At 41.9% G+C, this 21,917-nt stretch overlaps 2 protein-coding genes across 9 annotated transcripts in view; both read right to left on the reverse strand.

The window, feature by feature from the left end:
- Positions 1–203: 203 nt before the first annotated feature.
- Positions 204–4,761, reverse strand: LOC121847607 (zinc finger MYM-type protein 1-like). Its single transcript, XM_042329504.1, has 3 exons — positions 3,888–4,761; positions 2,714–2,797; positions 204–2,489 (listed from the first exon to the last, which is right to left on the reverse strand). The coding sequence occupies exon 3, from the start codon at positions 1,971–1,973 to the stop codon at positions 966–968; it is 1,008 nt and encodes a 335-aa protein (XP_042185438.1). The 5' UTR covers positions 1,974–2,489; positions 2,714–2,797; positions 3,888–4,761; the 3' UTR covers positions 204–965.
- An 832-nt stretch (positions 4,762–5,593) lies between these two features.
- Positions 5,594–21,917, reverse strand: part of sb:cb1081 (NACHT, LRR and PYD domains-containing protein 1 homolog) — a 36,484-nt gene continuing 20,160 nt past the window's right edge. For 3 of the 8 annotated variants that reach the window (XM_042329466.1, XM_042329468.1, XM_042329467.1), the window contains 8 exons: positions 13,588–16,568; positions 11,292–11,329; positions 8,549–8,625; positions 8,018–8,229; positions 7,651–7,901; positions 6,966–7,094; positions 6,717–6,852; positions 5,594–6,615 (listed from right to left, as the gene is read on the reverse strand). In XM_042329466.1, the coding sequence (XP_042185400.1) occupies positions 6,317–6,615; positions 6,717–6,852; positions 6,966–7,094; positions 7,651–7,901; positions 8,018–8,229; positions 8,549–8,625; positions 11,292–11,329; positions 13,588–16,498 (4,053 nt within the window). In that variant the 5' untranslated portion in view covers positions 16,499–16,568 and the 3' untranslated portion in view covers positions 5,594–6,316. Of the gene's footprint in view, positions 6,616–6,716; positions 6,853–6,965; positions 7,095–7,650; positions 7,902–8,017; positions 8,230–8,548; positions 8,626–11,291; positions 11,479–13,587; positions 16,569–21,917 lie in introns of those variants that run through there. The other 5 variants (XM_024414853.2, XM_024414856.2, XM_024414858.2 and 2 more) reach the window with 5 other exon arrangements.

Raw genomic sequence — 21,917 nt, forward strand, 5'->3', positions numbered from 1 at the left:
GAAGAAAGGCCAGTAGGTGGCAATAGTACTGTACACTGTATGGGTGCAGTTTTTGTAAATACAATGAACATGTGATCTCATCTAATAGAATCTCCATTGAGAACCATCACAAAGTTGGCCTTTTAATTTGACCTTTTCTGATATTTATATAGTCTTATATAGTCATTAAATATGTCTGCTACAAAATTTTTACAAGAACAAAAAGCTCAAAATAAGTAGTTCTAAAAGTGAAAGAACTACTTCAATGAATAACCAAAATAAATCAACCAAAATATCCTTCAAAAATACTTATTTATTGTTCAGTCAGTGTCTCAACTCTTCAAACAACAACTATGGACAAGTATCCCACACAAAGTATGCAATTTTAAATAAAATAACAAAATAAATAATTAGTAAGTGTACTGTCATGTAATAAAAACTGAAAACTACTAAACAAAATAACAAATATCATACTATACACCAGGGGTTCTCAAACAGGGGTCAGTGGACCCCTAGGGGTCCCTGGTGTAATTTCAATTGGTCCGTGAAATAAAAAAGTGTCAAGAACATATTCAGCACCACAAGGTTTCCAGTAACTTTATATATACATAGTACTGAACATAAGAACCAAACATGTTTGTGGGTTTCAATGGATCCAACAAATTGCTGCAGATATATTCCCTCCAGCCTGTCTTTATGTACATTACAGACAACTACGCTGTTCCGTCTCTTTTCGCCCATGCTAGCCCGTAGCCAAGTCTTTAACCTACGGAGTGCACTGAAACTCCTCTAATCCTCACATGAAGACACTGGCACCACAAACAAAATCCTGATCAGCACCTCAACTTGGTCAAACAACCCCCGCACCTCCACTGGAAGCCTCCTGAGGACCTCCGCTGCCTCTCCACTGCTGCTACAGGGGTATTTGTTGTGAAATAGAGGCAACTGCACTGAAAGAGAATCTATGTTCAGCTCAGGGTACTGATCTAGAGACTCAACCAACTCCCCCGTGAGAAGTGCTCTTTCCAACTTGTGCAATGTGAAATGTTTAGGCATTCAAGTTCTCCAAGAACAGCAGAGGCAAGTGTGAGGCCCAACATACTCTTGCCTTTGCTGAAGTGCTCGAATAAGCCACTGGCAGTTGAAGCTGTTTTGGATGCAATTTTTGCCATCTCCTCTAGGCTGCTTAGTACCCGTTCATACTGCCCTAGCACAGCTCTAATAGCAGTATTCCACACAGTCCACCTTGTTGGACATAGGGGTTTCATGGTGGTCAGATGTGTATCTTTGGACGTGGCAATTGATTCCAACATGCTCTTAAACTTTCCTAACTGGCCATAGCGGACACCTAACTGATGGACCCAAGAAAGGGAATCCCGGATCAGTGGGGAGGCTGAGCAGACAGCCTGTGTAATCAGATTAACACAGTGTGCTCCACAATGCACATAGAGGGCTAATGGCTGCTGCCTCCTCACAATTGCCTGTGCACCTGTGTATTTTCCTGCCATGTTTGAGGTACTATCGTGACTCTGCCCACGTAAGTCAGACATGGGCAAATTGAGCTTCAACAACACATAATTTGCCACTTTCGCAATGCCCTCACCTGTTGTCTCCGACACCTTGTATAGCCCAATAAACTCCTCGTGAGGGACAAGGTCATGGTCAACATAATGCAGGCAGACACTCTCCTGTTCAGCACCAGAAACATCTTCAGTACCATCAACAATTACTGAAAATTGTACAATCGGAAGATACCTAATCTCAGCTGCAATGCCTCGAATGACTGTATTGGCCATGATGTACAGAACTTTATTCTGTGCTTTGGGGCCTGTGTACATTGTGGTATGCTCTGTTAATAACCACTTCAGTACAATGGGATCATCCTCTTCTGCCCTAAGTTTCAAAAGCTGGTATAAATTCCCACTGTCATCCGTGTGGCATCTAAAGGCTAGTCCCTGTCTTACTACATGCAGCGCCGAACTAACAATTTTCATCAAGCAATGCCTTGCGTCCTCCTGCTGTTTACCCCACGCGCTGGATAACTGGACACTGCTTGGATTTAGCTGGTGTGCTGATACAGTTACACAGTGGCGGTGGGTTTGGCAGTTTTGATGTGCTGTGAATTTTACAATGGCTTTTCTCCAGTTCCTAAATCCTGCACTAATGAAGGCAGCATCCTCTCTTTGGCCAAAAGATGGCTGGCTTGAAAACAATTGGCTACAGTGAAAACACAACACTCATTTTATTGATGGATTATAATGTAGCCAGGGGAAATCGCAAAACCATTTCTATTGAAACATCAACACTCTGTTGGCAAGAGTTTGCGGTTCTATAAATTGATATGGTTTTGTGCCATAACTGAGGTAACTGGACAATGCTGTGCCACTGTTCCATATACTGGTGCTGCTGGCAACAAGGTTGACACCTGGTCCTGCCGTGGCTGTGACACTGTCCTCTGAAGTCTCTCTCCCTGGCTCTTTCACCACCCTCATTGCCTCACAGTCTGTCTCCTAGAAAATAAATGAGGTGTTTGCCATACTCCTAACAACAGATATCCAAAACTACACAATTAATCACAATAGCAATACCATTGCCTTAAACAAATCTTAGTTCAGTCACCAGTTTAAGTTGAGTGGGGGTATCCATGGTATTTTCCAATTATGTCCCTATTTTACAGGTCTAAAAAAGAGAGAACCTTTCATTATTTTGCCAAAGAAAGACTCAACAAACTTACCTGAGACTCCCTGTCTCTGCCAGTCTGTCCCTGCCGAACTGTCCCCAGCTCTGCTGTCTGTGTGCCATCTGTTGCTTGCTCTGCCTAATGACATCATTGTGAAATTAGCATTCCATTAGCATTTCACTTCTTATTATGGCTAGACTGTAAACTCTCCTTCCAGACTCACATTAAGCATCTCCAATCAAAAATGTCATCTAGAATCGGCTTCCTATTTCGCAACAAAGCATATTTCACTCATGCTGCCAAACATATCCTCGTAAAACTGACCATCCTACCGATCCTTGACTTTGGCGATGTCATCTATAAAATAGCCTCCAACACTCTACTCAGCAAACTGGATGTAGTCTATCACAGTGCCATCCGTTTTGTCACCAAAGCCCCATACACTACCCACCATTGCAACCTGTACGCTCTCGTTGGCTGGCCTCTCGCTTCATACTCGTCGCCAAACCCACTGGCTACAGGTTATCTACAAGTCTCTGCTAGGTAAAGCCCCGCCCTATCTCAGCTTGCTGGTCACCATAGCAGCACCCACGCATAGCACACGCTCCAGCAGGTATAATCTCACTGGTCACCCCCAAAGCCAATTCCTCATTTGGTCGCCTTTCCTTCCAGTTCTCTGCTACCACTGACTGGAACGAACTGCAAAAATCACTGAAGCTAGAGATTCCCATCTCCCTCACTAGCTTTAAGAACCAGCTGTCAGAGCAGCTCACAGATCACTGCACCTGTTCATAGCCCATCTGTATACAGCCCATCTATCTACCTCATTCCCATACTGTATTTATTTATTTTGCTCCTTTTGCACCACAGTATCTCTACTTGCACATCCATCTTTTGCACATCTACCATTCCAGTGTTTAGTTGCCATATTGTAATTACTTCGCCACCATGGCCTATTTATTGCCTTAACTCCCTTATTTGACCTTATTTGCACTCACTGTATATAGACTTTTTTTCTACTGTATTATCGACTGTATGTTTTGTTCATTCCATGTGTAACTCTGTGTTGTTGTATGTGTCAAACCGCTACGCTTTATCTTGGCCAGGTCGCAGTTGCAAATGTGAACTTGTTCTCAACTAGCCTACCTGGTTAAATAAAGGTGAAATAAAAAAATTAAAAACATTTTATCAACTAGTCTTTGTGATATTAGGCTACTAGGGTTCTTACCTTGCGTTTTGGTGTACTGAAAAATGCTCTGATGTCCGTCTTTTTACTGTCATTTTTCTACCTGGCTGGCTGGCTGGACACACACATAGTATGTAGGTTATTTACAGTAGGAGATGGGCTTCGATCTACAAGGAAGCTAGCTGGTCAGCTAGCAAATGTGAACGGATTGCAGTGACAAGGGTTGACAGCTGTATGTATGAGTTCACCATTTACACAACGTAAGCTGCAACATTTTGTAATTTTAATATAGTTTATGTTGTCATTTTGTGTTTGCTGGCTTCCCACAATAGCTGCATTTGCAGAGCTAGCGAGCACCAATTCCGTTTCTGTGGTGTTTGTTATAATCTTTGCTATCTTCGGTTTACTCCAAGATCGGCACACAGGTGCTTCAAAGTCCCCCAGTGACAATTTAGCTTTTGCAACGAGACCATTTAAAGACATTTAAGACAATGGTAGAAGAGAGTGTAGTTCTGTTTCAGTTTATCGCTAACCTTATCACAGGGACTTAGAAGCACTACAGCTGCATGCTGATCTTGGATCCAACCATTGTGAGGCAAAGGGCGGGTGTTGCAATTTGTGAAACGTAAAAACGCGCTATTAAGTGTCTATAATCAGCACAAGTGCTTTCATTGCGTATTATTAATAGTATTGAAATGAAATAGTTATGTTAACAGTGATATATTGGGGGCAACAAATCCAATTTTTCCGCAGGATGGGGAGAGTCGGGCCCCCCCTTAAGCTCCTTCATTCCGGACTGAAACCACACAGCTGCTCGGAGTGCGGGAAAAGCTTCCGACTTCAATCACATCTGAAAGATCACCAACGGGTTCACACAGGTGCCAAACCCTTCTCCTGCAATGTATGTGGCAGCAAGTTCTCCAACTACACCACCTGGTCCAGACACAAACAGATCCACACGGGCAACAAACCGCAGGAATGCTCGCAATGCGGGCTGAGGTTCCGATGTCTGGCCACCTTGAAGACGCACCAGCGAACTCACACCAAGGAGAAACCATACACTTGCAGTTTACCCGACTGTGGTAAACGGTTCAGTCATGCGTTGATTTTGCAAATACATGTTCGTACTCATACAGGAGAGAAACCATTTGCTTGTTCCACATGTGATTACAGACCCGCGGACAAATCGTCGCTCAGAACCCACGAGAAGAGACTCACTGGGGTGAAACCTTACTACTGTGATGAGTGTGGGAAGTCCTTTTTATTACCATATGAGCTTAATATCCATCAGAGAATCCACACAGGGGAGAAGTCATACCATTGTGACATATGCGGGAAAGATTTCGCCCAGCTAAGTAACATGAAAACACTTCAGCAAACACACATCAAGGAGAAGCCGTACGCTTGCAGTTTCCCTGACCGCAGTTAACAGTTCAGTCAAGAGTTGAGTTTGGGAAGACATGTTCCGACACACACGGAAGAGAAATCGTTTGCGTGTTCAACGTGTGATTGCAGATCCGTGGACAAATTGTCACTCAGAACCCACGAGAAGAGACACGGGTGAAGCTTCACTACTGTGACGGAAGTCCTTTTATTTATTTGAAGTGGAGCTGGAAGTCCATCCGAGAATCCACACAGTGGAGAAGCCATACCATTGTGACATATGCAGGAAATATTTTGCCCAGCTAGGTAACATTAAAGGGCATCAGAAAACGCATCAGAAATAAATGAAGTTTGTATGCAGCAGGTGTGGCAGAGGGTTTGCTTTAATGCAATACTTTACAAGACACAAACAAAGCCACTCGTAAGAGTTTGTCATATTGATGCTTGGGAGGACACGCCTGCCCAGTACGGATGATAGAAACAGCTGTTATAAGCTGTTGAATAAAGCTTTACAATGTTATATATATTTGTATTTTGATTGACATGCTGATCACTGGTATTCCTTACCATCACTGACTTGTCATTCACATAGTTGCCTAAATTAAGTCATTACATTTTTCTTTAAAATCTTTCCTTTATATATTTTCTTGTCTCTAAATAAATAAATACAATTCTAATCAAACTCCAACCCTCCATAAAAAAAGTGTTTTCTTTTAAACTTTTGTGATTATTTTCACAGAGTCATTAACACACAAAGAAACAAAGTGAAACTGCCATCAGATTTCTGCCCTTTTTTAAAGAAACATTTCACCACTCCTTCATTCACCTATCAATGATTATAGGTGGTTTGTCAATGAATAGTTCATCGATCAGGGATGATACAAGCTCCTCCAGGATGACATAGACGGTGTCTTTGGTGCCACTTAACGTTGTTGGTCCTGAGTAGAGCGTCCTCATCTGGTCCTGGGTGGTGCATTTAGCCATCAACTTATCATAGCCCTCGTCAGCGATAACCCCTCTCTAGGAGTCTGTCATCCATGTCCTTTCCCCTAAAAGTAAACTTCAAATGTATTCACCTCCCTACCTTCTCATTCACCCTTCAATTCTCTGATAAGAAATGGCTCCTGCTCTTTCAAGATCTCTAAGAAAATATCTTTGCCTTTGGGGCCACATCCTGTCAGGGGCCCATCAAAGAGCTCCCTCATCTTCTTCTGTTTGGTTCTTTCAGATCTCACGTCACTGTAGCCATTGTCAGTGATGACTCTTCTCTTCAGGAGTCTGTCCAAGATGGGGTCTACCTCGCTCACTCTCTGGATCAGGTCTGTCCGGTGGAGGTCCACAAAGTGCTGACTTTGTGAATTGTGAGTCCTTTCGACTCTGTAGTCGGCTGGGGATTTAAAATGTTTTATTATCTTTGACTTTAACTGACATGGTGTGTGTTTAGTCAATGTTGAGACACTGATCTTAATCACATAATCTTTTTCTGACCTTTTCGTATTGTGTGATCCCAGACGATTTCCCCCTCCACATCACTGATTAGCTTCATACCGAAGTCAACATCTGCATCTTTTATGAACACCTCAAAGAAGTTTGGTTTGGTGTTTTCATACCTCAGCTTCATTTTCTGTGGAGGCAGTAGATGAGAGAGAGTTGTTTTTTTCTGTAGTTTTTTTAGGATATTAAAATTGCTATTGCTTTTTGGATTAGATTGATATTCTGTGGGAGTTCAAACCATACAGGAGGTTTAACTTCAGCAGAGAGAGACGACGTTGTGAGGCTGAACCAATCCTTCATCCGAAGGGACTTCACTGGTCGAGGTTTTCTGATACTCCTGTATCCATAAGACTGCTCCTTTTTCTTCATTGCCTAAAGAAGCATAAGCCAACATGTCCTTGTCAAAACCATTCACACATGACATTTTGTTAGATTTTGTAGTTTGAAACAGATTCCAATGAATTAATTATATAACATTCTTAACTAAAGTACCCGGCAACCCAGAGAAGAACTGCTGGGAGCTGTTGACACAGCAACACCCTATCGGACTCTTACCCCCAAGGTTTCCTAACACCACAAGTCAACCAAATTTCCCTGCTTTTGGATGGAAAATAAACAGCTGTTTTTCCGCATGTAGGAACTGTATAGGCAGTGCTTTACTCATTTTGGGTTCCGGTACTGTCAATATTTAGGTGCAGGAGCTCCACAATACTTTTGAGCTAATATTCTATAAGAGGAACAGTATCTCAACAGTAGAACATTTGATGTGCTGGTAGTCAGCCCCGGTGAGCTCCTTACAAGTCAAACACTGAATAGGAGCTTGGCTACACTATACTAAATGTCAATTTTCTAAATCCACTGGTATTATCTGCATTGATAACATTGAGAGATGATTTAACCACAGAGGAGAACAATAAGTGGAAATAACCTGTTCTACAGAAGAATCACAGGGCACCAGATATGCATGAAGGGTGAGAAATGCTGCCTTGGCCTGGTAGAGCAGCAAGTCACAGTGTGCTTTCACCGGAAAGCCAGATCTCACGAGAACTCCTTTTGGAGAGAAGGTTGGATGGAGGATCTTGACGTGGAAGAGGGTGACTTCATCCACTTGTTCTATGGACACATCACTGTCTTCTACATGTAGAACTCTCACTTTCTCTTTGAAGGAGGGATCATCGCCTGCAGAGATAAAAACAGGCACATTTGCATAAACATCAGGTTGACATCAACAACACGGCTTTTTAAAAGTAGTTTGCATCAGTTATATTTTAGTTTTAAAAAATCTACGCCCATACCGAAACAGGCAAAATGTGGCAGATGCACTTCTTCCAGTTCTCCTGCAATGATTGTGACGTCCAATAGAGGGCCTCCTTGCTTGTACCCCAAATGTTTCATCATTGCCCTGTGAGGTTCCCAGGAGCTGAATTGATACTTCAGATTGACATGGTCTTTACATACCCACCGGAGCCCTGATACTCTGCACTCGTAGCGCCCTGGGGTAGACATGCTAGGTACGGCATGAAAAGAAGACAGAATGGGTTTAGTGTAAGTAAGTCATGTATTTAATTGTTTATCAGCAGTTGACCAACATAATAATGGTTACTTTACTTTGTTAAAACTTTTCTGTAGATCCTCACATACTTGTATTTCCTACGTTTTTACAAGTAGTTCAACAAATGCTATAAAGTCATACTTTCTTTAAATAATGGATAGGAGGTTTATTCCATCTAGTTACTGTTATCCTAAGACATAATTGTTGGATAGCAAAACTGAAAGCTTTTATCATTCTGTATATGGTGAGGGACTAATACATTCCAGGAGTGTACCTGAACATTGGGCCTTCTTCAATGAAGACCACAGGTTCAACCTGAACCCAGTTGGTAGACTCCTGAATAAGAGAACACTGATCTCTGATTATCACAGATAATCAAACTGTATTTACGACATCATTTTTAAAACATTGTAGTGTAAAATATGTACTTTGAAGGGTTTCTTTTCCTTCACTTTTGTAAACCTTATTCTATACATTTATTTTTACTTGAATGAAGAATGGTTTCTGATTTGAACAATACACTTAGAAAAAAGTAGCTAAATTAAACAATATAGGGTTCTTTGGTTGGTCCCCATAGGGGAACCCTTTTTTGTGCTAGGTAGAACCCTTTGCAGAGGTTTCTACCTAGAACCCTCTATGTAGGGTTTGTCATAGAACCCCCTGTAAATGGTTCTACCTAGAACCCTCTATGAATGGATCTACTAAGAACACTTTTATTTTTGGAGGGTTCTTCCTTAGAACCCTCTATAAATGGTTCCACCAACCTTAACCAATGAAACTTTTTATGACAATACATTACATATATCATAAGGCCTTTCTTTGAATGCCTAGTTATACAATAACACAGTGGTGGGAGGAAACTCCTGGTTTACAGGCCACAGCAGGCCTGCAAGTCACATTATGCTCACTTGCAAAGTGATGTGTAATTCTAATTGGAATCCAGCCAGAGTGAAGATATCCAACAATTCGAATTTGTATCACCCACAACCTGCATTCAGAATAACTGTCAGGGTAGGGAATATTGATAAATGAGACTAAATCTAAACTTGAACAACCATCCCAGTAACGGGTGCAATAAGTCCAAGGACTAACAGACTGTATTAGTTTAGGAAAATGTATGTTATTTATCTTTTTGTAGCACAAGATTAACCAACCAGTCAATGTACATGCAATAACACAGGTTTTGAAACAAACAACCGGCAATAGAATATGCTGGGAAATACTCTGCTCAAAAAAATAAAGGGAAGACTAAAATAACACATCCTAGATATGAATGAATGAAATATTCTTATTAAATACTTTTTTCTTTACATAGTTGAATGTGCTGACAACAAAATCACACAAAAATTATCAATTGAAATCAAATTTATCAACCCATGGAGGCCTGGATTTGGAGTCACACTCAAAATTAAAGTGGAAAACCACACTACAGGCTGATCCAACTTTGATGTAATGTCCTTAAAACAAGTCAAAATGAGGCTCAGTAGTGTGTGTGGCCTCCGCGCCTGGGCTAGTGTGTGTGGCCTCCACGCCTGGGCATGCTCCTGATGAGGTGGCGGATGGTCTCCTGAGGGATCTCCTGAGGAATCTCCTCCCAGACCTGGACTAAAGCATCTGCCATCCGCCAGTGGCGAATTTGCCAATCTTGGTGTTCTCTGGCAAATGCCAAACGTCCTGCACGGTGTTGGGCTGTAAGCACAACCCCCACCTGTGGACGTCGGGCCCTTATACCACCCTCATGGAGTCTGTTTCTGACCGTTTGAGCAGACACATGCACATTTGTGGCCTGCTGGAGGTCCTTTTGCAGGGCTCTGGCAGTGCTCCTCCTGCTCCTCCTTGCACAAAGGCAGAGGTAGCGGTCCTGCTGCTGGGTTGTTGCCCTCCTACGGCCTCCTCCACGTCTCCTGATGTACTGGCCTGTCTCCTGGTAGCGCCTCCATGCTCTGGACACTAGGCTGACAGACACAGCAAACCTTCTTGCCACAGCTCGCATCGATGTGCCATCCTGGATGAGCTGCACTACTTGAGCCACTTGTGTGGGTTGTAGACTCCGTCTCATGCTACCACAAGAGTGAAAGCACCGCCAGCATTCAAAAGTGTCCAAAACATCAGCCAGGAAGCATAGGAACTGAGAAGTGGTCTGCAGAACCACTCCTTTATTGGGGGTGTCTTGCTAATTGCCTATAATTTCCACCGGTTGTCGATTCCATTTGCACAACAGCATGTGACATTTATTGTCAATCAGTGTTGCTTCCTAAGTGGACAGTTTGATTTCACAGAAGTGTGATTGACTTGGAGTTACATTGTGTTGTTTAAGTGTTCCCTTTATTTTTTTGAGCAGTGTATGATATTGATGGGTGTGGTTTTTAATGTTATACTCTACATAGAGGAAAAATGACAACCACTCAGCTGGTTATTAATATCAACACTGGGGTTATTTTACACCACTATGTCAGTTACATGTCAAATGATAAAAGGGAATACCAGATATATGCACAAATATTCCCATATAGGTTTACTCACACCTATCTTTTTAAACTCCTGAAGTTAAAGTTTAAACACAAATGTCCAGGCACTATGTAAAATAAAAATGTACAATAAATAAACTCATTCAGATTCAGAAGGGGTTCTGTGTAGAAGGTTTCTTGCCTTCCAAAGAAACCTTCTTGCCTTAAAAAAATCTAAATATAATTTTCTTCCAAAAATGCTTCTTTGCATGTTAATGGTTTTACGTAGAACCCTTTGCCTTTCAAATATCCATTGTCTCCCAAAAAGGGTTCTTCAGATGACAAGGATTGTTGGTAGAACCCTACCCCTCCACAAAGAACTCTTTTATAATCCTGCTGTCAATTGGGTAATTCCATCTGAAAATGGAGCTAAATGTTTTGGATTTTCCCACCATATTTTCTTATTTTTCCTGAAAACAATTTACATTCATGAATTCCGAGCACAGTCAACATAGGTGGTGGTAAAGAATTTGGATTTGTCAAACACTTATCTACTACTATTGTACTCACCATGACATTGGCACATGTTGTGCAGCTTCTCACAGGCTCTGGGGACAGACATATCAATCAGAAAATCATGTACACAAAGTACTAACCACTGTGTTAATACAGTCGTGGCCAAACGTTTTGAAAATGACACAAATATAAATTTTCACAAAGTCTGCTGCCTCAGTTTGTATGATGGCAATTTACATATACTCCAGAATGTTATGAAGAGTGATGAGATGAATTGCAATTAATTGCGAAGTCCCTCTTTGCCATGCAAATGAACTGAATCCCCCAAAAACATTTCCACTGCATTTCAGCCCTGCCACAAAAGGACCAGCTGACATCACGTCAGTGATTCTCTCGTTAACACAGGTGTGAGTGTTGATGAGGACAAGGCTGGAAATCACTCTGTCATGCTGATTGAGTTCGAATAACAGACTGGAAGCTTCAAAAGGAGGGTGGTGCTTGGAATCATTGTTCTTCCTCTGTCAGCCATGGTTACCTGCAAGGAAACACGTGCCATCATCATTGCTTTGCACTAAAAGGGCTTCACAGGCAAGGATATTGCTGCCAGTAAGATTGCACCTACTAAATCAACCATTTATCGGATCATCAAGAACATCAAGGAGAGTGGTTCAAATGTTGTGAAGAAGGCTTCAGGGCACCCAAGAAAGTCCAGCAAGCACCAGGACCATCTCCTAAAGTTGATTCAGCTGCGGGATCGGGGCATCACCAGTACAGAGCTTGCTCAGGAATGGCAGCAGGTAGGTGTGAGTATATCTGCAGACACAGTGAGGCAAAGACTTTTGGAGGATGGCCTGGTGTCAAGAAGGGCAGCAAAGAAGCCACTTCTCTCCAGGAAAAACATGCGGGACAGACTGATATTCTGCAAAAGGTACAGGGATTGGACTGCTGAGGACTGGGTTAAAGTCATTTTCTCTGATGAATCCCCTTTCCGATTGTTTGGGGCATCCGGGAGAAGGCAAGGTGAACGCTACCATCAGTCCTGTGTCATGCCAACAGTAAAGCATCCTGAGACCATTTATGTGTGGGGATGCTTCTCAGCCAAGGGAGTGGGCTCACTCACAAATTTGCCTAAGAACACAGCCATGAATAAAGAACGGTACCAACACATCCTCCTAGAGAAACTTCTCCTAACCATCCAGGAACAGTTTGGTGACGAACAATGCCTTTCCCAACATGATGGAGCACCTTGCCATAAGGCAAAAGTGATAACTAAGTGGCTCGGGGAACAAAACTTCGATATTTTGGGTCCATGGCCAGGAAACTCCCCAGACCTTAATCCCATTGAGAACTTGTGGTCAATCCTCAAGAGGCGGGTGGACAAACAAAAACCCACAACTTCTGACAAACTCCAAGCATTGATTATGCAAGAATGGGCTGCCATCAGTCAGGATGTGGCCCAGAAGTTAATTGACAGCAATGCCAGGGTGGGTTGCAGAGGTCTTGAAAAAGAAGAGTCAACACTGCAAATATTGACTCTTTGCATCAACTTCATGTAATTGTCAATAAAAGCCTTTGACACTTATGAAATGCTTGTAATTATACTTCAGTATTCCATAGTAACATCTGACAAAACTATCTAAAGACACTGAAGCAGAAAACTTTGTGTAAATTAATATTTGTGTCATTCTCAAATCTTTTGGCAACGACTGTACAGTCTTAATTTCCTGGTACTCAAAGCAATGTAAAATCAATGATATGACAAATATCATAAGAATTATATTTAGTGCTAACAATAATCTCCATGAGATGAGTGACAAATACTCCCAGCGTCACTGTTTCCCCCGTGTAGATTGGTGGTGATGGGTTCTGAGTTCTAAACTTGAAAATATGAAGTATCTGTATTCATTTCACTGAGGGAGAGAGGGGAATGTAGAACGTTTACATTCAGTCAGAATATGTTATTGTTAGACATGAGTGATCCCATGGGAAGAAGAATGGCCACAGTCTGGTACATGTCAACATGACAGTTGTGACTTGAGGAGAAGTGAGGAATTTGAGCAGAGGTCAGGTTAGGTCAGATGAAGTGAGGAAGAACAGATATCACTAAAATTCTGTCTAGCAACAGAGGTGTATTGGATGTTCAGAGGTGTAAGGGTAGGAGCATAGGAGGAAGGGTTAAATACCAGTGACTGTGTGAAGATGTCTTATCCTTTGGGTGATTAAACTTGGTTTGAGCTTTACTAATCGTCAGTGGGTTTGGAAGTCTCTTGTGTCAAAAAGTAAATTAACTTTAGTGAGAGACAATAGAGATGAAAATGAGAAATATATGACTATACAGTAACTGTCTTACCGTCTTTGATCGATTTGATGTCAGGTACTTCCAACATTTTACGAGGTACCTCCCCTGTCATCCTATCTGAATGGGAGAAATGTCCGTGATGGGTTGGGTAGTGTATGCCATAGGCCACAGGACCTCTAATGGTAAAGCCAAGGTAGAAGCAGACGTCTCCAGACTTCCAAACTTTGCTTTGTTGGTCGGCACAAACTTTAATCTCCTTGCCATCAACACAAGCAAACACCCGGTGCTGTCTAACCACTCCATTGACTGGAAGAAGAAGGTCCTGGACACTGGGTTCTCTCCACACCTTACCACTGCTCCACTTTTGAGAGAGAAACTCTGGCCTTGCCATTGGATTCTCCTCTACCAATAGGTTGTCTATTTTTGATCTATGAACCAGTCTTCTCAAACCCTCACCCTTACCCAGGAAAATAAGGGGGCGAAGGTACCTTGAGCGAAGATGCTTCTTGTATGTGTTGTTGTAGGAGTCTTGCATCTCAATAATATGTTTATTGAGGTCAATATTGAATCCTATTTTCTTATGCTCCTCGGGCCAAAATAGCAAAAGGACTAAGAGGTAAAACTCTGGGGTTTGGTTACCGTAATTGGCCAATAGATGTCTCTCCAGAGTGCTTCTTAGGATTGGCAACGGGGTAAGCATTGGAGATGCTGCTTCCACTTTGCTTAAGATGATGTTGGCAAGGATGAAGTTTTGGGCAGCTTTTTTCTCACCAACACCATCTTTCTTTTTTTCACATTCTTGTATTTCCTCCCACAGTTTTGTTATTTGGCGCAAGTGAGTTTTATCATAGCCCTTATCAAGACAGCAAAGCAGTCCAGGGAAGGCAATGGCCATTTCTTCTTTGAGCTTCTGGAGGGGTACACCTATTGCAGACTCTGAGTGTATAGGTGTACATGTCCCCACGTATTTGCAGTAGCAGTTCTTGACATCAGTCTGAAAGTAATGCGGTTCATTTTCTTTAATGTTGGGCTTGGAGTAAGTCAGGTAACCATCAAAAAACTCACATTTCCTCTCCACCTCATCCCTGAGGCTGATGATGAGTGGCTTGTACTTGAAGAGATTTTTCTGTCTGATTGATAAGAAAAAGGTGTCAGCTGATATTTCCATGGTAAGGACCTTTTGCCATTTATTGTCAAGAGAGACAAGCGAGTCAAAAACAATGTTGGCAACCTGTAGATAACCAAATAGTCCTCTGTTGTTAAAGATCCGTGAGACTTTGGTCATACCATCATCTTGCATGTCTGCTCCTTGCTCATTTTCAGCAGCCCTTTCCTCATCTTTGAAAGCCTCAAAGGCCTTTACTGCCAGTTGCAAGATGTCTTGTGCAGAGATGGAAGAAACATGGACCCTGCTATTTAAATGGTTCTTGTATACTTGCCCCAGAGTGTCAGCAACAAATGAATTCTTAGGATCTCTGTCTTTTGCTATTTTTGCCCAGTGCTCTGCTTTACCATATTCCTCCATCCTAATGTAAAAGAAACGAGCAAGAGCTTGAGGAAAAAATGGGTTTTGCGTGATTTTCTCTGAAGCTAATCGCAAAACAGATACACAATTGCTTTTGTATTCATTGGCTTCAATATCGTGAATCAACCTGGAAAACGTGTCTTTCCTCTCTTCTCCCATTTCCCTTTTTGTTGGCTTGTTTTGTAAAACACATACATGTCCTGTCTTCTGCTGATGGTCCACTGTGATTTCCCTCTTAGTTAGCATGTCTTTGATGACAGGCATCAAATGTTGCTGCACCTCTTCTCCACAAAAGTCTGTCAGAAAGTTCCTTGCTGTATCACTCCTGGTCACACCTGCTGTAGCCAGTAACTCAACACACTGCTGTGCAATCAGTGGGTGAGCCATGCGGACATGTTTGTCTTGTCCCTGTTGTGAAGGGAATGTCACTATCAGATGAGTGAAAGGCTCCATTCGCTGCTCAAAGGAAGGGCCTCCATAAATGGGATCTGGAGGCCCCAGGAATGCCTGACATTGAGACTCCAGAAGGTGGGATCCAGGAACGTAGGCATTCACCAGTGATAAGAATGCAAGAAGCTGGGATTTTTTAGGCCTTCTTTTTTTTTTCCTGACATCTAAAAAGGCACATGTTTCTTTAACATAATCTTCACTAAAATTTTCTCGCATTATGTTAAAGCCATGAAACTGTTTGTGTTCATTGCTGTAGCTTCTACTGATCTCAATCTGTTTCTCCTCAAACTGTTGTTTCTCAGCTTCAGAAAGTTCCATCCTGAGAATAACTTGTCTTGATTTGTTATGGTCCTCTTGTTTGATAACTGCCTTATGCACACAGTTTAAAATTATGACCACAGGCCTGTGGGTCACGATGTTTCTCTTTGCAATCTCTTTGATGATGGCATCCTGCAGATTCTCCAGAATACGATCATCTTCCAGCAGTAAGAGCACAGTGTTCTGGTGGCCTTGACCGCCTGCAGTGAAAAGGAGAATCACCTCCTTGGCGATAGCGGTAATATCTGAGGTAGGGCCTGTTAGAACAGCACACCTCAGTGTTTTCCTCATATCCCAGAGCACCTGCTTGGCCAGAGTGGTTCCTCCGCTGCCTGGCTGATGCAGCAGCTTGATGGTAGAAGTTAGGTCGCCCTTACACTGTTTATTAATATTTTTCATCAGTTCAGTGTAACCGTCTCTTTTGATAAAGGGAGTTGTTTTATCAGCTGACGTTGCCCTTCCAGCCCAGCAGAAGTTAAGCCATTGAGGTGGGGCTCCGCTGTAAAAATCTACCTCGGTCTTCTTAGCTATTGCAGAGTCTATGTCCTCTTTTTCAAATGCATCTGCGTACAAAACATCCAGAAGTGAAATGGAATCCCTGGTTTCACTTCCAACGTAACTTTCACAACCAGGGGCATTGGACAGAGATGAGTCCTTGTTGTGTGCCATCTTTGTTTTTTCCGGTCCCAAGCTTAACCAGTGTTCTGAATATTAGTTGTACTTCATGTGGTGGTATGGACTATGAGAAAGGAGACAATAATGTTTCAGTACGAATGTTGAAGGTCATTATTGGTTATAAACAAAAGGCTGATTACAGTATATCTTTGACTTTTTTGGAGTTTAATTTATATAACTGATAAGTTGGACATTGGTTTGATTTATCTACTGACACCGCATGGAGCTCACAAATACAGACTGTGTTTTGCTTCTTGTTGCTACCCTCTCTAATTAATAGGCATCTATTGTAGCAACCCAACACCTAGCGATCTCATGAAGAGGTTTGGATCTCTTCATGTAATGGCTAAGGTGTTGGGTTGAAAGTCGTGGGACCCGGGGTCATGTCCCGGGCAGTGCTACCCCTGAATTCGGTGCATTGGTGTCAGAAGTTGGATGGCACCTGAGGCCATCGGAGGGGAGTGTACACATGAGGGACGTGGTATTGGGAAGCATGGGGACACACTCTCCCGAGGAACGGGGAAGTGTTGTGAACTTAAACAGACATCTAACGATGGCTGGGTTGACAATCATGCGACTGTCCGGAAATCCAGACATGTTTTGTGCGAAAGTTCCACTCCTTGAGCTCCGTGTCATACAGTGGCAAGAAAAAGTATGTGAACTATTTGGAATTACCAGGATTTCTGTATAAATTGGTCATAAATGTCTTGGTTTTCATGTCTTTATAGAACACAACATGAAAACATTCACAGTGCAGGGTGGACAAAAGTATGTAAACCCTTGGATTTAATAACTGTTTGACCTTCCTTTGGAAGCAATAACCTCAACCAAACATTTTCTGTTGTTGTGGATCAGACCTGCACAACGATCAGGAGTAAATTTGGACCATTACACTTTACAAAACTGTTTCAGTTCAGCAATATTCTTGGGATGTCTGGTGTGAACCTCTCTCTTGGGGTCATGTCACTGCATCTTAACCTGTTGAGGTCAGGACTCAGGCCACTCCAGAAGGCGTATTTTTGTTTTGGGTCGTTGTCCTGTTATAACACCCAACTTCTGTTGACCTTCAAACTGGCAGACAGATAGCCTTACATTCTCCTGCCAAAAGTCTTGATAAACATGGGAATTAATTTTTCAGTCGATGATAGTAACCTGTCCAGGCCCTGTTGCAGCAAAGCAGACCCAAACCATAATGCTCCCTCCACCATACTTTACAGTTGGGATGAGGTTTTGATGTTGGCGTGCTGTGCCTTTTTTTCTCCACACATAGAGTTATGTGTTCCTTCCTTCCAAACAACTCAACTTTAGTTTAATCTGTCCACAGAATATTTTGGAACATCCAGGTGCTCTTTTGCGAACATCAGACGTGCAGCATTGTTTTTTTTTGAACAGCAGTGGCTTCTTCCGTGGTGTCCTCCCATGAACACCATTCTTGTTTAGTGTTTTACGTATCGTAGACTCGTCGACAGAGATGTTAGCATGTTCCAGAGATTTCTGTAAGTCTTTAGCTGACAGTCTAGGATTCTTCTTAACCTCATTGAGCATTCTGAGCTGTGCACTTGCAGTCATCTTTGCAGGACGGCCAGTCCTAGGGAGAGTAGCAACAGTGCTGAACTCTCTCCATTTATAGACAATTGTTTTACAGTGGACTGATGAACATCAAGGCTTTTAGAGATACTTTTGTAACCTATTCCAGCTTTATGCAAGTGAACAATTCTTAATCTTAGGTCTTCTGTGATCTTTTTTGTTTGAGGTATGGTTCACATCAGGCAATGCTTCTTGTGAAAAGCAAACTCAAATTTTGTGAGTGTTTTGTAAAGAGCAGGGTAACTCTAACCAACATCTCCAATCTCATCTCATTGATTGGACTCCAGGTTAACTGACTCCTGACTCCAATTAGCTTTTGGAGAAGTCATTAGCCTTGGGGTTTCCAACCTACACTGTGAACTTTTAAATTATGTATTCAAAATAGACAAGAGGAATACAATAATTTGTGTGTTATTAGTTTTAGCACACTGTGTGTGTCTATTGTTGTGACTTAGATGGTCAGATCAAAACTAGGGTGTAGATCAGCTTTAAAATTGCTGATAGATTGAAGCTTCCATCAATGTAATTGTCTGCATCATTTCCAATCCCCCATATCTTTTTTGGTAAATATATATATATATATATATATATATATATATATACAGTATATCACAAAAGTGAGTACACCCCTCACATTTTTGTAAATATCTTTTCATGTGACAACACTGAAGAAATTACACTTAGAAATGTCCTTGTTTTTGAAAAATAAGCACATTTTTGGTCCATAAAATAACATCAAATTGATCAGAAATATGTAAAGTAGTGAGTGTACAGCTTGTATAACAGTGTAAATTTGCTGTCCCCTCAAAATAACTCAACACACCATTTCATGTCTAAACGCTGGCAACAAAAGTGAGTACTCCCCTAAGTGAAAATGTCCAAATTCGGCCCAATTAGCCATTTTTCCTCCCCGGTTTCATGTGACTCGTTAGTGTTACAAGGTCTCAGGTGTGAATGGGGAGCAGGTGTGTTAAATTTGGTGTCATTGCTCTCACACTCCCTCATACTGACTGGTCACTGGAAGTTTAACCAGGCACCTCATGGCAAAGAACTCTCTGAGGATCTGAAAAAAATAATTGTTGCTCAACATAAAGATGGCCTGGGCTATAAGAAGATTGCCAAGACCCTGAAACTGAGCTGCAGCACGGTGGCCAAGACCATACAGCAGTTTAACTGGACAGGTTCCACTCAGAACAGGCCTCGCCATGGTCGACCAAAGAAGTTGAGTGCACGTGCTCAGCGTCATATCTAGAGGTCGTCTTTGGGAAATAGACGTATGAGTGCTGCCAGCATTGCTGCAGAGATTGAAGGGGCGGGGGGTCAGCCTGTCAGTGCTCAGACCATACGCCGTACACTGCATCAAATTGGTCTGCATGGCTGTCGTCCCAGAAGGAAGCCTCTTCTAAAGATGATGCACAAGAAAGCCCGCAAACAGTTTGCTGAAGACAAGCAGACTAAGGACATGGATTACTGGAACCATGTCCTGTGGTCTGATGAGACCAAGATAAAGTTATTTGGTTCAGATGGTGTCAAGTGTGTGTGGCGGCAACCAGGTGAGGAGTACAAAGACAAGTGTGTCTTGCCTACAGTCAAGCATGGTGGTGGGAGTGTCATGGTCTGGGGCTGCATGAGTGCTGCCGGCACTGGGGAGCTACAGTTCATTGAGGGAACCATGAATGCCAACATGTACTGTGACATACTGAAGCAGAGCTTGATGCCCTCCCTTCGGAGACTGGGCCGCAGAGCAGTATTGCAACATGATAACGACCCCAAACACACCTCCAAGACGACCACTGCCTTGCTAAGGAAGCTGAGGGTAAAGGTGATGGACTGGCCAAGCATGTCTCCAGACCTACACCCTATTGAGCATCTGTGGGGCATCCTCAAATGGAAGGTGGAGGAGTGTAAGGTCTCTAACATCCACCAGCTCCGTGATGTCGTCATGGAGGAGTGGAAGAGGACTCCAGTGGCAACCTGTGAAGCTCTGGTGAACTCCATGCCCAAGAGGGTTAAGGCAGTGCTGGAAAATGATGGTGGCCACAAAATATTGACACTTTGGGCCCAATTTGGACATTTTCACTTTTGTTGCCAGCGGTTTAGACATTAATGGCTGTGTGTTGAGTTATTTTGAGGGGACAGCAAATTTACACTGTTATACAAGCTGTACACTCACTACTTTACATATTTCTGATCAATTTGATGTTATTTTATGGACCAAGAATGTGCTTTTCTTTCAAAAAGAAGGACATTTCTAAGTGACCCCAAACTTCGGAACAATTTATTTTACAATAGTTATATATATATATATTTTTTTTTTGTCCTGTCCTTCCTCTAACTTCCACCTTTCCCATCTATTGCTAATGTCCATCCAGTTTGATTTCTATTTGCCATATATTTGCTATTTCACAAAAGCTCTGAACCTATATACATTTTACAGACACAGTATATCTTACATTTGTTATCTTGTTGTTATTAGTCCGACCCTTCAGCTCAATTCAACCCCTCCAATCTATCTCTTAACACCATCCATATTGGACTTCTATTTGCCATATATTTTTCAACTTGCTCTGATACTTCACAAAAGTTCTGAACCTTTCTATTCTCATAGTTTCTGCAGATTGTAAATTAATAAAGATATAATACTTTTAGCAAAAAGGTGTATAACAATGTCTTGGTTGCAAGAATTTTGTATAATTTAAATTTAAATTTAAATTGAAAAATTCTAAGTTTTGAATCCGGCATCGTTTTTGGTGTCAGTTTATAAATCATGTGCCATGGAATCGGTACATCGAAAATATCTTCCCAACTATTTTGCAATCTATCTGGCACAGCTGTCCATTTTTTGGTACTTAAATGAAACTGGTATATTAATCACAACCAATGTTGGTCTTTAATGCAGGGCTGACAGATAAGTTCCTCACTTTTCCCCCTTCCACATGCCTCTTCCATTTTTGCAGTAATGCTGCAATTAGTTGGTTTTAATTTTGGGTACAGCAAACATTTCCATATATGTGTGTTAGATGCATGTGTGACATAACTCCACCAGTTCTATTTATGATATCATTTACAAAGATTATACTTTGTAAAAAAATGTTATTGAAAAATAACGTTTTTTTAATCAATTAGTATATTTGAGTTTAACCACCATATTTGTTGTATTATTTTTTCTGTCTTTTCTGGTGGATTAAACTGAAATTGAAAACAACTTTCTATGGCTTGTTAAAAAATAACGCCCTGATCTGTTTCACCTGTTCCTGTGATTGTCTCCACCCCCTCCAGGTGTCGCTTATTATCCCTGGTGAATTTATCCCTGTGTTTCCTGTCTCTCTGTGCCAGTTCGTCTTGTATGTTTAGTCAAGTCAACTAGCGTGTTTTTCCCGTACTCCTTTTACTATTCTCCTTTTTATAGTCCTCCTGGTTTTGTCCCTTGCCTGTTTTCTGGACTCTGTACCTGTCTGCCTGACCATTCTGCCTGCCATGACCACAAGCCTGTCTGCCACTCTGTACCTCCTGGACTCTGATCTGGTTTTGACCTTTAGCCTGTCCACGACCATTCTCTTGCCTACCCCTTTGGATTATTAAACATTGCAAGACTCCAACCATCTGCCTCCTGTGTCTGCATTTGGGTCTCTCCTTGCATCTTGATACATTGTAACTAATTTGCTAGAGAACCAGTTCGGATTTAAGTATAACTTTTGTATGACTGATGCCTTAAGTGAGAGGTCTAATGCTTTAATAATTTCTGCCCCCCGAATTCATATTCATTATATAAATAGGACCTTTTAATTTTATCTGGCTTGCCATTCTAAAAATAATGTATTATTCT

This window comes from Oncorhynchus tshawytscha, linkage group LG10, assembly GCF_018296145.1.
Source record: "Oncorhynchus tshawytscha isolate Ot180627B linkage group LG10, Otsh_v2.0, whole genome shotgun sequence".
Lineage (NCBI taxonomy): Eukaryota > Metazoa > Chordata > Actinopteri > Salmoniformes > Salmonidae > Oncorhynchus > Oncorhynchus tshawytscha.